Consider the following 14,496-nt stretch of genomic DNA (forward strand, 5'->3'; position numbering starts at 1 on the left):
TGGGGGGGACACAATTCAATTCACAAGAGTCCACCCTCTAGTCCCCCCCAAATTCATGTCCTTCCAATGTGCAAAATACGTTCCCTGTCATCTCAACATCTTCAAAAGCCATAGCACATTCCAGCATTAAATCTAAGTCCAAAATATCATTTTGTAAATAATCTAAATCAGGTATGAATGACACTCTGTGTATGGTCCATCCTCAGCAATATTTCTCTCCATCTGTGGACGTGTGAAACCAAGAAAACAAGCTACATGCTTCCAAAATACAATGTTGAGACAGGCATAGGACAGATATTCCCATTTTGAAAGGGATAAAATGGAAGGAATAAAATGGTTGCGGGTTTAAAAACAATTGGCAACCCAGCAGGGCAAATTCCATCAGGTTCTCCAGGCCTGAGAATAATTCTCTGTGGCTAGGTGTTCTGTTCTCTGACCCTACCCTCTTAGCTCACTGGAGTGTCAATCCCCCCACAAGCCTCTGCATAACCAAGGAGATAGCCCCACCTTCTGGAACCCAGGAGACAACTCCACCCTCTGGAACCAAGGAGGCAGTGCCCCTGCCCCTTGGGCCCACTTTCTTTGGGCCTATGATGGCAACAGCAGCATCTCTGGCCTCTGAGCCTCTCTCAGCAGCCTTGCTGGCCTCTGAGCTACCCTTGGAAGTCATTCGTCCATTTTCTTGAAGGATAACACATGTTCACAGCTGAGTCGCTTTATCAGTGTGTTTCATGCCTATAGAATCTCAGAAGTCTGACAACCTTCCTTCATTTTATCCCATATCTGTCCCCTTAAGTCCAAGTTCAGTCCAATCTGACAGTGTTCTGCTGAAGTGGTTAATCGGAGCCAGGTGTCCCACATCTAATCTCTCCAGCAAATTTTGTCCAGACACACCCTTGATGTTCTCTGCAGGGCACACTTTCTTGGGTTTTGCAATATGGATAGGCTGAGAATTTTCTAAACCCCCTAGTTCTGGTGACTTTTTGCTTAGTAGTTCTGTTATGGACTGCATTGTGTGCCATCCACCCAAATTAATATGTTGATGCTCTAACCCCTAATGTAACTTTGGAGATAGGACATTTAGGAGGAAAATAAGGTTAAATGTGGCCATAGGGTGGGGACCTAATCCGATAGGATTGGTGGCCTTATAATAAGAGGAAAAGAAAGAGATATTCTCTCTCTCTCTCTTTCTTTCTTCTCTCTCTCTCTCTCCACATGCACACATTGAGGAAAAACCACAAGAGTACACAGGGAGAAGGTGGCCTTCTACAAGCTAGGAAGGAAGCCCTCACCAAGAACTGAATTGATTGATACCTTGATCTTGGACTTTCCAGCTATAAACTGTGAGAAAATAGATTTCTGTATTTGAGCCACTCAGTCTATGTATTTTTTTTATCATGCCTGAGCCATGCCTGAGCAGACTAACACAATTTCTTTCCTGAGTGTATCACTTCCCTGTCACATATTACTATAAACAGCAAAGAGAAACCAAGATGCACCTCTTATGCTTTGCTTGGAAATCTCCTCAGTCAAATATTCAAGTTTATTGCTCACAAAGTCTACTTTCCACCCAACAGTAGAGCAAAATCAGCCATGTTCTCTACCTTATAAAAGTATTACTTTTCCTTTGGTTTCCAATATGTTCCACATATTCACATGAGGCCTCACCAGAAACACCGTTAATATGCATATTTTTAGAAACACTCGGTTCAAGGCAATCTAGGCTTTTTCTAGCATGTGTCTCAAAATTCTTCTAATCTTTACCCATTACCCAGTTCCAAAGCCACTTCCACATTTTTAGGTATTTGTTACAGCAGCATCCCACTTCCCAGTACCAAAATCTGTATTAGTTTCCTAGGACTGCCATAATAAAATAACTACAAACTGGATGACTTAAAACCAACAGCAACTTACTGTCTCACAGTTTTAGAGTCTAGAAGTCCCAAATTAAAGTATCTGCAGAGCCATGCTTTCTCTGATGACCCTGGGGAAAGATCTTTCTTTGCCTCCTCCTAGCTTCTGGTGATTGCAGGCAAACTTTGGCATTTTTTGTCTTGCAGATGCATCACTCCAATCTCTGCCTTCATTGTCACCTGGTGTTCTCCCCTGTGTCTGTGTGCTCTGTATCTTCACAAGGTGTTCTCCTCTTTATGTGTGTGTGTCTGTGTCCAAATTCCTCTCTTCCTATAAGGATACCAGTCATTGGATTAGGGCCCGTTCTAATCCATTATGGCCTAATCTTAACTTGATTATATCTGTTAAAACCCTATTTCCAAGTAAGGTCACATTCATAGGTACCAAGGGTTAGGACTTGAACATATTTCTGAGGGGACACTGTTCAATCACCACACATACTCATCCAGGGTGGGAAGCATCAACATTTCCTTACAGAATAGGATGTACACAAGGAATATAAATTCCATCACCTCAACTGCTGAACCTAAGCAATGTCCGTTTTACCTATTCCTTTGTATTTGTAGGCAATTTGGACGATGAAATTTAATATTATACCCAGGCAGAGCTCTGAATTCCACGCAGTCCTGTGAAACCTTGCACATTCTAGAAGAGCTTCACTTGTCACTCTATACAGGAATGATCTGTTTTAGAATTTGTTTCCTCCAGTAGACTATAAATTCCTTGAGGGAAACAACTATGGTTTATTCATCTCTGCATCTCCAGTGCCTACCCTGGTAGATGATACATAATAGGTTCTTCGTAATTATTGGAGGAGAGGAGACTGGGAGAAAAAAAAAAAAGATGCTTGTAGAATTACAATCTAGTGACTTGGGGAGTAGAAAGGTTCTAGGAGCTCAAAGTGCCAAAGCCAAGAGTATGTCACTTCCTCAGGACTCTCCATCTTCTATTCTTATCACCCTAGAGTTTTCCAGTGTCTTAATGTACAATAAACATTACAATCACAAAGCAATCCCAGAACATGTGAGCATTTAGTTCATCAAAAAAGCTTTCCCTTCCAGAAGGTTCCAGGTCAAATCAACAGTAGCTTAGCACGTAACCAGCATGCCAGAAGTGGGAAGGAGTGATCAGAGAGGGCAATGTGCAGGCTATGTCTTGGATAGCTAATTCATGTAAATTGATCAAGGATGAATACTTAATGTGCTAGAGCCCTCAATAGCTCTCTCTCTCTCGCTCTCTCTCTCCCCACTGTCAACTGATGTCAGGAAGAAAATATAGTTCTTTTTAAAGTCTTGTCATGCCTTTACACACCCAACTCATTATAATGTCAAGAATGAAAAGCTCTGTGTACGCCTATGTCTAAACTTCAGGGGAAGGCAGAGAAGGAGAAAATCAGACATTCCCAGGAATTAGTGAAAAGGTATGAGTCCTTGGAGTTTTTTTGGTGCTCACCCTTCCCTTCTTTCAATCTCAAAACTGTTGCTGGTATACCCTTGCCTTCCCTACAGTCATGAAAGTCAGGCTGTGAAATACAAATGCAGCATTTAACAAAAAATGTTGAGGCATGTTAACAAAAAAAAAATGTCAAACTCGGTACCATGAAAGAGGACACCAAAAAGAATGCCACTCCATGTAGGCAGGGGTTGTGTCTTGTTCACTATATCTCAAATGCTTTGAAAAGTGCCAAACACAAAGTATTTACTCAGTAAATATTTGTTTAATGGATTATTGAATGAATTAAGCTGATTAATCAGGAAACTGCTGTAGGCAGTCAGAGCATGGTATTCCTAAAAGAATACTCAAGGGATTCCTAAAAGAATACTCAAGGAATTCCTAAAAGAATTCCCTGAGATGAAACTGTTGTCCAGGTAAAGCAATGCTCTGCTCATCTGGCAGCCAGGAAGGGAAGTGTATACCTCCAGCAGGTAGTTAAAGCCTTATTATAATATTCCTTAGCCCAGAGTCAGAGCCTTACCTCCTATCTTTATTCCCTGGCTAGAGAACCAAGGCCAAGGCTAAGACAACACATTTTTGCTTGAACTAAGACAATAGAGTGATTGGCCAAGCCGTATAAAGATCATTACTCCTGGCCGGGCACAGTGGCTCACGCTTGTAATCCCAGCACTTTGGGAGGCCGAGGCAGGCAGATCACTTGACCCCGTCTCTACTAAAAATACAAAAATTAGCTGGGCGTGGTGGTGCGTGCCTGTAGTCCCAGCTACTTGGGAGGCTGAGGCAGGAGAATCACTTGAATCCTGGAGGCAGAGGTTGCAGTGAGCCAAGATTGTGCCACTGCACTCCAGCCTGGTGACAGATCAAGACTTCCTCTCAAAAAAAAAAAAAAAAAGATAATTACGCCTGCCTTCAGCTTCTATTCCAGGATCTGCCCCTCTATTATTTTTCTTTTTGAAAACGACTGGCAAAACAAACAAAAATGCACACAAAATATCCCAGGTCCCAGGTATTGGCTCCAACTTTCAGTCTTCCCCTTCACACGCTCTGACACCTATACAGCAGGCCATTTGAGACTTAGCAGCAGATTTTCAGGCCCTCTTTAATCCATCTCTGTGATTCATCCTCCATTCTCTCTTCTCGTTTATTTATTTTAGATACCTGCAGCAGAAAACAACCCTTTTCTTGTTGGAATGCACTGTTGGTACTCCAGCTACAGCCACCGGACCCAGCACTGCAATATTTGTCGAGAGAGCATTCCTGCCTTATCTAGAGATGCCATCATCTGTGAAGGTACCATTCTGATTCCTTTAGGAAGTGAAGCTCAGTGGGTAGATATAGGGATGAAGGAATTCATGTGGCTTTAGTAACATTAACTCATACTAGGTCACTGACTCTGGTGTGAGGTTAACCCTGATTGAGGAAAGAAAAAGGGAGGAAACTAACATGAAGGGGATGAAAATAGAGGGATGAGTATGCGGGGATAGGACTATATTATCACAAGTGTTAAAAAGACAGAAATCACCTCATTCTTACCATCAATTTTCATTCAAGTTGGATAATAAAAAGATTAGCCAGTAAGAGTAAAAAGGAACTGGATCCTATTGGAAATAGGTTTTTGGAGGTGCATTAGAACTATTTAGAATGCATCTGTGTTCTAACTTTCAGAGCAGCTTAGGGAAGGGAATTAGAATCCTCACTGTCACCAGATTCACGCCCATCTTTTTTCTTCCTCTTCTCACAGTGTGCAAAGTGAAATCCCACAGATTATGTGCTTTGAGAGCAAGCAAAGACTGCAAGTGGAATACATTGTCTATCACTGATGACCTCCTCCTGCCTGCAGATGAAGTAGTAAGTACTAGCCATGTCTTCCCACAGTCGGCCTCTCCCATGTCCCCTTCAACCAGGATACACAGGAGAAGGAAGACTTCTTCTTAACTACAGATAAGCAAAGTCCCAGGCTCACAATCCAACTTATCTGGAAGAATGAACCTCCCTCCTCCACTTGTCATTGTTCACTAGCATTGGAGTAGGGAGGGCAGGGTCATTTGGGTCATTTACCTAATGTTCTCCATGGAGTAGTACAATTATTCCAGTTGGCCCTTTCTCTCCTTATGTCTCTAACTTCTACCTCCTGTGTCTTTTTACCCTTATGCAGAGCATGCCCCATCAATGGGTAGAAGGAAACATGCCTGTCAGCTCTCAGTGTGCAGTATGTCATGAGAGCTGTGGCAGTTATCAAAGACTTCAAGATTTCCGCTGCCTGTGGTGTAATTCTACGGTAAGACTCTTCTCATATTGATATTTAGAGAACTTAACTCCTGGCGAGGGGGTGGATTAGAGCTTGACAACGTATACACATAGATAGAAACCTAAGAAACCTTTATCTCAAAACAGGTTAAACAGATTCCATAGTATAAAGCTTAGTATCCTGCCTTTCCAGATCTGACTATGGAGCTTTTGGGAGAAAGATTTAAGACCATCTTTGTTGCTTCTTAATTGGTGAGGCCTACTAACAAGTGGGAAAAGCTGAACTCTCTAATGGCAGTATGGGCAATTAAAAAATAAGTTCTGAGTCTGCCTTTGAGAAACCTTCTCCCTTTCTCATTCACTATTTCCTAGGAACTTGTAACTTTTATTAATTAAAAATGGTTGATAATATTAACACATTATTATTGCCACTATATACTGAGTGCTTAATATACATGATCTCATTTATTCCTTCCAATAAGCCTAAACCGGGCCTCATTGTTCCCATTCTACAGATGAGGAAAGTGAGGGTCAGAAAAGTGAAGTGATTTGTCCAAGGTCATTCAGCCAGTAAGCAAGAGTCTTGATTCATACGTAATTCTGCAAAGACTATGCTCTTTTTGGTTTTGTTTTTTGTTTTTGAGACAGGGTCTCACTATGCCGCCCAGGCTGGAGTACAGTGGTACAATCACAGCTCACTGCAGCCTCAAACTCCTGGGCTCGTGTGAGGTGGGCTCCGGGCTTCTCTCACCTCAGTCTCCTCAGAGTAGCCAGGACTATAGGCACATGCCACCATGCCCAGCTAATTTTTTTAATTTTTTTGTAGAGACGGAGTCTTGCTATGTTTCCCAGGCTGGTCTCAAACCCCTGGGCTCAAGCGATCCTCCCACCTTGGCCTCCCAAAGTGCTGGACTTACAAGCATAAGCCACCGTTCCCAGCCGACCACACTCTTAACTACAACACTACCATGCCTCTAAACCAGTGGTCCTCAACTGGGGGTAATTTAGCCCCCCACGAGACATTTGTCAATGCGTGGAGACATTTTTTATTTTTGCAACTCAGGGTGGAGGGAAGTGCTACTGACATGGAGTGGGTAGAGGCCTGGGATTCTGCTGAACCTCCTACAATGCACAGGTCAACCTCTCATAACAAAGAACTATCTGGGTCAAAATATCAGTAATGCTGAAGTTGAGAGACCCTGATCTAGATTTCTAGCCTTTTAGATGCTTCTCCAAAGCTGAGTTTTCTAGACAAGAAGAAACTGAAGTATGAGCTTCTTCTTAGAAGACTCTGGTTGTCCTCTGTTTTTTTTTTTTTTTTTTCAATTGCTTTTGAATAACCAGGCCAGGTTCATGCCCCCTAGAAGCTGTGTAATTTTCCAGGAAGTGGCACTTGAAGATGTCAGAAATCTGGAAAGAATGGCCACTTGTGGGAAAGGCAGCAGAGTCTCAGCTGTCACTTCCCAGCTGTTTGAACTTGGGCAAAACCCTTTACCTCTCTGAGCTTTGGTATCTTCATTTTTTAAATGAATTCAATAATGTCTTTTCTACCTCACACACCTGTTGTTGTAAGGATTGAAGTGTAATATTACATTATTATTATTAACTCTTTTATACTGCACATAAATTCCGCATTCTGCAGGCCACTAAGGTTGTGCCTTAGGACTGGTGATTTCTCAGTGCCTGTAGGTGGGTATCTTCTGAAAGCTACCTTTGAAAGGACCAGAGTTCTGAGGCCACACTGAGGGACAGTGTAGGCTCAGAGTAGAATGGGGGTGCTCAGGTGAGTTAGGGATATATGTATGGCACCAAATCTCAGAAAGGGAGATTAAATACCAAGGATCTAAATATTGGTATTGGAACTCAAGACTGATCAATGGTATCCTTTTCTCTTCCCCTCCTTTTTTTTTCTCTGCTCTTCTCTTGTCGTTTCAGGTGCATGATGACTGTAGGAGACGGTTTTCCAAGGAATGTTGCTTCGGAAGCCATCGCTCATCAGTCATTCCTCCCACTGCTCTAAGCGACCCCAAAGGCGATGGTGAGTAGTTAAATCTTAACCTCAGAAGCACATTGGGGATGCAGGGAAGGTGCAAAGGCTGGGAAGAAGGACTGCAATTAAATTATTCTCCTCAACCAGTCAAACATTTTGGGGAAGTAGGAATGTGCATGTGTATATAGATAGCTCCTGGTTCTCTTACCTTTGGGATTGTGAATGTTGTTCTTTCTGGTGGATATGTATGTGGGCATGTTCTCTGTAGCTCGTTCACAATTGTTTCTGATCAGAATTGATTTCAGCTTTTTCATGATTTCCAAACACTGGATAAGTCATGAAATAAGTTTGTGTCCAGGTGGTCAAGGAAGAACTTCATGAAGGCCAGGTTATGTTACTTTTAAAATGGAAACAAACACCAATGTTGTCCTTAAATATGAAACTAACATGATCATTACCCCAACTTCACTGATGCTTTGTCAATTCCTGGACACTAGTGATTTATTAAGAACTCTGTTCTCAAGGTATCTGAAGGCTACAGAAAGATCTAAGACATGGGCATTGCCAGAGCTATTGATTATTGTGGATTCAGGCTACTGATATAATACAACAATTAACAATTTAGTGTGTCATATGCTAAGTGCCAAGGGAATGGTAGAGACTTTTGGAAATGAGAAAACCTTAGAAATGTTAACCATTTATAGGAGGTTGAGCAGAAAGGAGGTAGTAATGAAATCAATGCAGCAAGAATAAACTTTGTATAGAGTCTTCTGTCAAGAGGTCTAGCAATGTTAGAACAAAAAAAGCAGGAGCCAAGGAGAAGGGTATTTTGTATAGTTTTTGTGTTTGTTTAAGAATAAGTAAGACATGGAGGTATCATGACATAAGGAAAAAAACAAGAGCTAGGCAATTATGAGCTTTAGTTACTTACTAGATATGTGATGTTGGGTTAGTCACTTACATTCTCTGAGCTTTGCTTTCCCCATCTGTAAATGGGAATGAAGCTATCTATTATGAGGATAGATGATAAAATGTGAAGGGCCTAAGTTTCTAAAAACATAACCTCAAAGGACCATAAAATTAAATCCCTCGACTTCTTGGGCCACTAAATATCTAGTCTCCTAGCCTAATAAAAAGTGCAGACCCCACAGGGATGATTCACTCTTTGGCACTTGCCTTTTGAATTCACCTCTCCTTCCCTACTTTTTCTTTGCTTTTTCTGAGAGACTCTCCTTTTTGCCGTTGACTTGTTCATTTGCTTCTCCCATTACTCATTATTAAAGAGTGGGAACTGTCAAGATCAAAATCACATATCACAGCTTACAAGACCTAACCTATTTTACTAACAATAAGAAATTTAGAAATCTAATATACTTACCACTGACATACTACTATTTCACTAAGCCAAGGAAGAGATACACCGCTCATAAATTTCAGTTTGTGTATGATTAGTTTCACTCTCTATATGGTCAATTTCACTTACTGGAGGAAAGTTCAAATTCTTCCTGGAATGTTTTAATCTATATTTCTCTAATTTGCTAATTTGTCCATCTCTGACGTGTGGGATACCCACTGGTCCAAGAGTGATTAGTGAACCCTCATTTCACTGACTTAAAAATTATCCCCATATAGATGCTAGTTTCTCACTTCACTGCCAGGGAAGAGCCAGCATTAGCTGGAAGCAAAGAAAGGAAAAGAAAGAAGAGTAGATGGTTTCCTTAGAGAACAGAAGGGGGCAAAGATTCCTGTAGCCGTTACAACATAGTTTTAGAACTAAACATACCACATGTGTATGTGCGTGCTCATATATATGCACACGCGCACACACACACACAGCCACTCTAGATCCTTCCAGTTATTTTTCCAACCCTAACACAGATATAGCTAGACCTTAGTACATGGAATGAGCCATTCATACGGGTTTCTGCAGGCAAGTATACTCATATGTCCCCATAATAACATGTAAAGACACAAAACTGAATTTCACTCAGGTATACATGCATATATTATCCTCAGATCTACTCAAATAGTTATCCACATGGAGTCACCCACCAGGTAGTTGACCAAAGAGGTGAAGAGATTGATGACTTAGTAAATAAGAGATACTTGCCTAGATAGGAGAATGAGGGACTAGGGGAAGATGCGGTTGATACAAGAGGAAAAGCAGCAAACTGGTCAGCTGAGCAAAATCAGGCTGGTAGTGAAATCAACCTAGTTTTGAATCTGAGACATTTTGCTCACCCCCCACAGGGACCTGACAAAGATGTCTTTAAGCCGATGGCCCACCTCAGCATGCCACAAATGACCCCAAATAGGTGTTAAGAAGGTTGCCGCCTCTCCTTTGTAACTGGGCCAAACATGTTCTGTGCTTCCTGTCCTTGTGTTGGTGTTTTTAAAATTTATTTCTTCCTATCCTATATCACTTCTTATGCTTGTCATAGCTTGTCAAATAATGGCATTGTTACTTTCTTCTTTCCACCAGTGATATAATATTATTGCTTAGGAGCACCTGAGCTAATCTATTCTTTTTGTTTGGTGTCTTATTTAACATCCCATGAGTTAGCTTTTAACTTTTCCTCCTGGTCATCTGCAATCTTGATCCAGTTGAATCTCACTCTCTGACAGCCCTTCTTTCTATCATGCATTACTTGTCCTGGAACTTCTTAGAAATGTCTTTCAAACTTCCCTATCTTCTTGACTCTTTCTTCCTGGCTTCTTGGCTGTGGCCTTATGCCCTTTAATGGGTAAGTTTCCTACTGGAAGGTCCCATCCCAGAGGAATCTTTTGCATCTTCCAGTCACAGAATCTTAGCCATGTGAGGTCCTTAAAGATGGTCTGGTTCAATGCCCCCTGGCTGAGCTGGAGAATCCTTTCTTCAGCACCCAGCTGAGGTCATGAGGGCATCCAGCTCATGACTTTCTGAGAAAGCCCTTGCTAGCGTTGAGTCACACCCATCTGTTCACGCATGTATTTATTCAGTCAATAGACTCTAATTTCTGAGAATTCCTTCCAATTATCCCTTTTTCCTATCCAGTCTGCTTGGTATATTCCTTCTCTTATCCTTTAGGGTCCAGCTCAGAATCAAACATTGTCTTCTCTGTTTGACAGCTTCTGTAATGGCCTCTTCCCACTCTCCCAAACAAATCAATTACTTCTTTGGCTATAAACCAAGAACACATATCTCAAAGCACCTAACACATGACATTATAATGGTGTCCGTCTTCCACCCCAGACTGTGAACTCTCTGTATCCTTAGCACTTGACTCAGACCTGGGTATATGGTATACGCACAGTCAAAGATTTGTTACATGAATTCCTTAATACATTTACTGAATACTGCCTGTATGTAAGGCTCAGTGCTGAGCAACGACTAAGATAGCATCACCGGCTCATATGGAGAAAAAATAGTGAAGTGCAGTGGTTGTTATATCAGAAGCATCTGAAAGGCTTGTTAAAATACAGATTTCTGGGCACTACACCCAGAGCATTTGATTCAGTAGATCTGGGTGGGGCCCAGGAATTTGCATCTCTAACAAGTCCGAGATGCTGCTGATACTACTAGTCCTAGAAACACACTCTATCATTTACTGTATGCCCCTGGACAAGTTACTTAACCTCTCTGTGATTAATCTGGCATTTGTTTTCTGCCAATAAGGAATAACAATTGTACTCAGGTGTGTCATGATGGTTAAATGAGTTGACATTTGTAAGGGAGGATTTTAAAAGTACGGGAGGAGAATGGTAAGCCAACCTATGCCAATTTCGCATCTTCTGTGGAGTGAACAGAATAAATTTGAGTGGGACTGTTGGCTCCCTGTTTAGGGCACTATGGTTATATTAATGCGGCTCAAAGAAACATGAGCTTTTTTTGAAAGGTTCTTTCAGGCTGTTGACTCATCAGGAGCTTAAAGTCAACTAAATCCCCTAAGCTCTTTTCACACTTGATGCTGCCAAGTCAAGTTCGTATTGTCCTGTTCTGGTACAATTTATGTCCTTGAGCCTAAAGGGAAAGCTTCACATTTATTCCCTTTACATTTCATCCCCGGACTTTGACCGGTCAGCCTGACAAGGTCATTTTTCAGTCTTGATTCTGTCATCCAGTATCTCTTCCTCCAGCTTTGAGTACTTCAGAGTTCACAAGCCAGACTTCTATGTTTCCATGTGAATTGTCAATTAAAATTGTGGAATAATACTGGACACTCCCTTATGATTAACATCAGTCTATTCAGAAGCAATCTTGTGGGAAGGATTGTTCACCTGGTTATAAATCTTAACATTATTATATTTCTGCCCTCAGTGGCACCCATCTTTGTCACCTGGTTCACAAGATTCTCTTGACAAACTTGGCCTTGCTCAAATTCAGATATTCTCTTCCTCAGGGGGAAATGCTAGATGGGGCTGCCCCTGTAGTCTCCTGGGACTGCCTTCCTGCTGGGGCTATGTCCCACTGTCTTCCCATCTGTGACCAAATGAGGTCTGATGCTAAAGTTCAAGTTGCCTTAATTACAGAATTTTCTCGCTAAGCTTCCTATGCTCACTCTAGTTTACACCCTCATGGCTATTTAATTTATAAACAGCATTAGCATAATTCTTCTTTCCTATTTCTTAATTTAATTCTTGTCTAGTTAATATATTCACATGGTTCGGTTTTTTAAAAAAGAAATACATATATACACATAGTAATGAAAAGTCTTGCTGCTATCTTTTCTCTGATCTTCTCAATCTCCTACAGCCCCCCATCCTCACTCACAGTTCAATACTGCCATTAGTTTCTTAAATACCTTCCAGTAGTTCTTCATGTATATACTAGTAAATATAAATAGATATTCTTATCCACCCCTTTTAATACTATGCACATTGTTCAGCGCCTTGCTCTTTTTCTCCTTCACAGTATATTTATGAGATTTTTCCTTATCAACAAATTGCTTCCTCGCTCTTTTTTACACTTACAAGATATTCTGCTGTATGGATATACCATAACGTATTTAACCAGTCAACTATGTTGAATAATTTAGTAGTTTTCAGTCTTTTGCTATTGCAAATAATGCCACAGTGAACAGCCTCATACATATCCTTTTACATACACGTCTATGTGAAAAATTCCGAGAAATGGAATTACTAGGTCAAAATGCATATGCCTCTGTAATTTTCATAGATACTGTCAAATTCACCTCCACAGGGCTTGTGTCACTCAGCACTTCCATTCTTGGTGTATGAGAGTGCCTATTTCCCCATGGCCTCCCCAGTCAAGTGTGTTATCTATTTTTTTTTGCCAATGTTCTAGACAAGCAAAAAAAATGGTAACATGGTGTAGTTTTAATTTGTATATTTCTTGTTATGAGTAAGTTTGACCATCTTCTCATCTTTAGAAGCCAAGTTATGAGCATAATGATTGGCTTTTAAAGGTCCATTTTCATCTAAACACTGGGAAACTAATTTAAGTTTTTGAATGATTCATTTTGAAGATAAGGAAACTGAGGCCCAAACAGTACACAGTGGTTGGTCTCACTGCCACTGCTGTCTCACCTTTAGAGAGGAACTACCCCCAAAGGGCCTTTGACACTAAACAAAACAAAAACATTGGGGGCATAGATAGGTTTATTCCAGGACCTCTGGCAGGGAAAGTGCTTGCTTCCAAGCACACCTCAGAGAGCCGCTAGATGTTGGCAAGAAGTTGCTTCCATGAGTCCTTTAATTAGGGTGCATACCCAAAGTCATATGCTCACTTAGAGGGTGTTGACAGAGGGTTGCAGAGTGAGAAAGGGAAGCACAGAGCACAGACAGGTTCTAAAACAAGGGAGAGGTAAGCTTGGGGCTAAGCCATGAATTGGGGCCTGCATTGTTGGTGGGTAGGGGAGCAAGCACATAAAAAGTTAACACCTTTTGACTATTTTCTTTAAATATCTGAAGACCTGACTCGTAATGTCTCAGGTCCATGCTGAACAGTCTTCCCCTTATTTTTGCACTGCTTCCTCTAACATCTTGTTGCCATTGGATCTGTCCCATGTCACCTCTCTGAGACCTCATCTTCTGCCACTCCCCCCCTCACTCACTCCACAACAACCATACTATTCTCTTCACTGGTCCTCAGACAGTCCAGACAGTCTCCCTTTTCAGGGTCCTGGCACTTATTCTTCTTCCTACCCCCAAAAAAACTCTTCCCTGCATTGCTCACTCCTGCATTCATTCAAGTTTCATCTCAAATGTCACCTCCTGAGAGAAGCCATCCCTGACCACTCTGTCTAAAATAACACCCCTTCCAATATCTACCCCCTTTCCCTACTTTATTTTTCTTCATGGCAAATTCTTTTTTATAATTCTTTGTTATGGTCTGTCTCCTCCATTAAAATACAAGTTCCACAAGGGCAGAGACTATTTCTATCTTGTCCACCACTGTATTCTCAGGACATAAAGTAGACACAGAGAATGCCTTCCATACATATTTATTGAATGAAGGGATTAATGTGTCTTAACTACCATTGTGTCAACATATTACTTTAGTAAAAAAGTGTTGAAAGGGGTACTACTTTTGGATAATGTATTCAGGGAAAGTAACTACTTCCGAGCTATGCTAGTGAGGCGACCCAGCTTCTACAAGACTCCCCTTGTAGCTGTGAGTCCTGGCAAGTCCTAAAAATTAGGTGCATGACTGGCTAGCTGGCTTAGGATGCCTTCAAGCTCCACTGGCCAGTGAGTGGGAATTGGCCCATAGAGGAAACCTGCATTCGATTTTTCCAGGCAAACCAGTTATGAAATCTGCTCAAGTAGATTTCCTTCAGGTTCTCTTTCACCCAGGCTAAAACAGATGGGTCTTCTCAACCCACCTCCTCCCACCCCCACTGAGGAGTGAGCCACATGCTTTTTGCCCTGTGTATTTATTTTTGCGGAGG

At 41.4% G+C, this 14,496-nt stretch overlaps 1 protein-coding gene across 1 annotated transcript in view; it reads left to right on the forward strand.

The window, feature by feature from the left end:
• The window catches only part of DGKK (diacylglycerol kinase kappa), a 103,643-nt gene that overhangs the window by 60,883 nt on the left and 28,264 nt on the right, over positions 1 to 14,496 (forward strand). Inside the window, exons 5-8 of the mRNA XM_030807110.1 lie at positions 4,524 to 4,659; positions 5,111 to 5,217; positions 5,525 to 5,647; positions 7,552 to 7,654. Of these exons, the coding sequence (XP_030662970.1) occupies positions 4,524 to 4,659; positions 5,111 to 5,217; positions 5,525 to 5,647; positions 7,552 to 7,654 (469 nt within the window). The remainder of the gene's footprint in view (positions 1 to 4,523; positions 4,660 to 5,110; positions 5,218 to 5,524; positions 5,648 to 7,551; positions 7,655 to 14,496) is intronic.

Source organism: Nomascus leucogenys, chromosome X (genome assembly GCF_006542625.1).
Source record: "Nomascus leucogenys isolate Asia chromosome X, Asia_NLE_v1, whole genome shotgun sequence".
Taxonomy (NCBI): Eukaryota; Metazoa; Chordata; class Mammalia; order Primates; family Hylobatidae; genus Nomascus; species Nomascus leucogenys.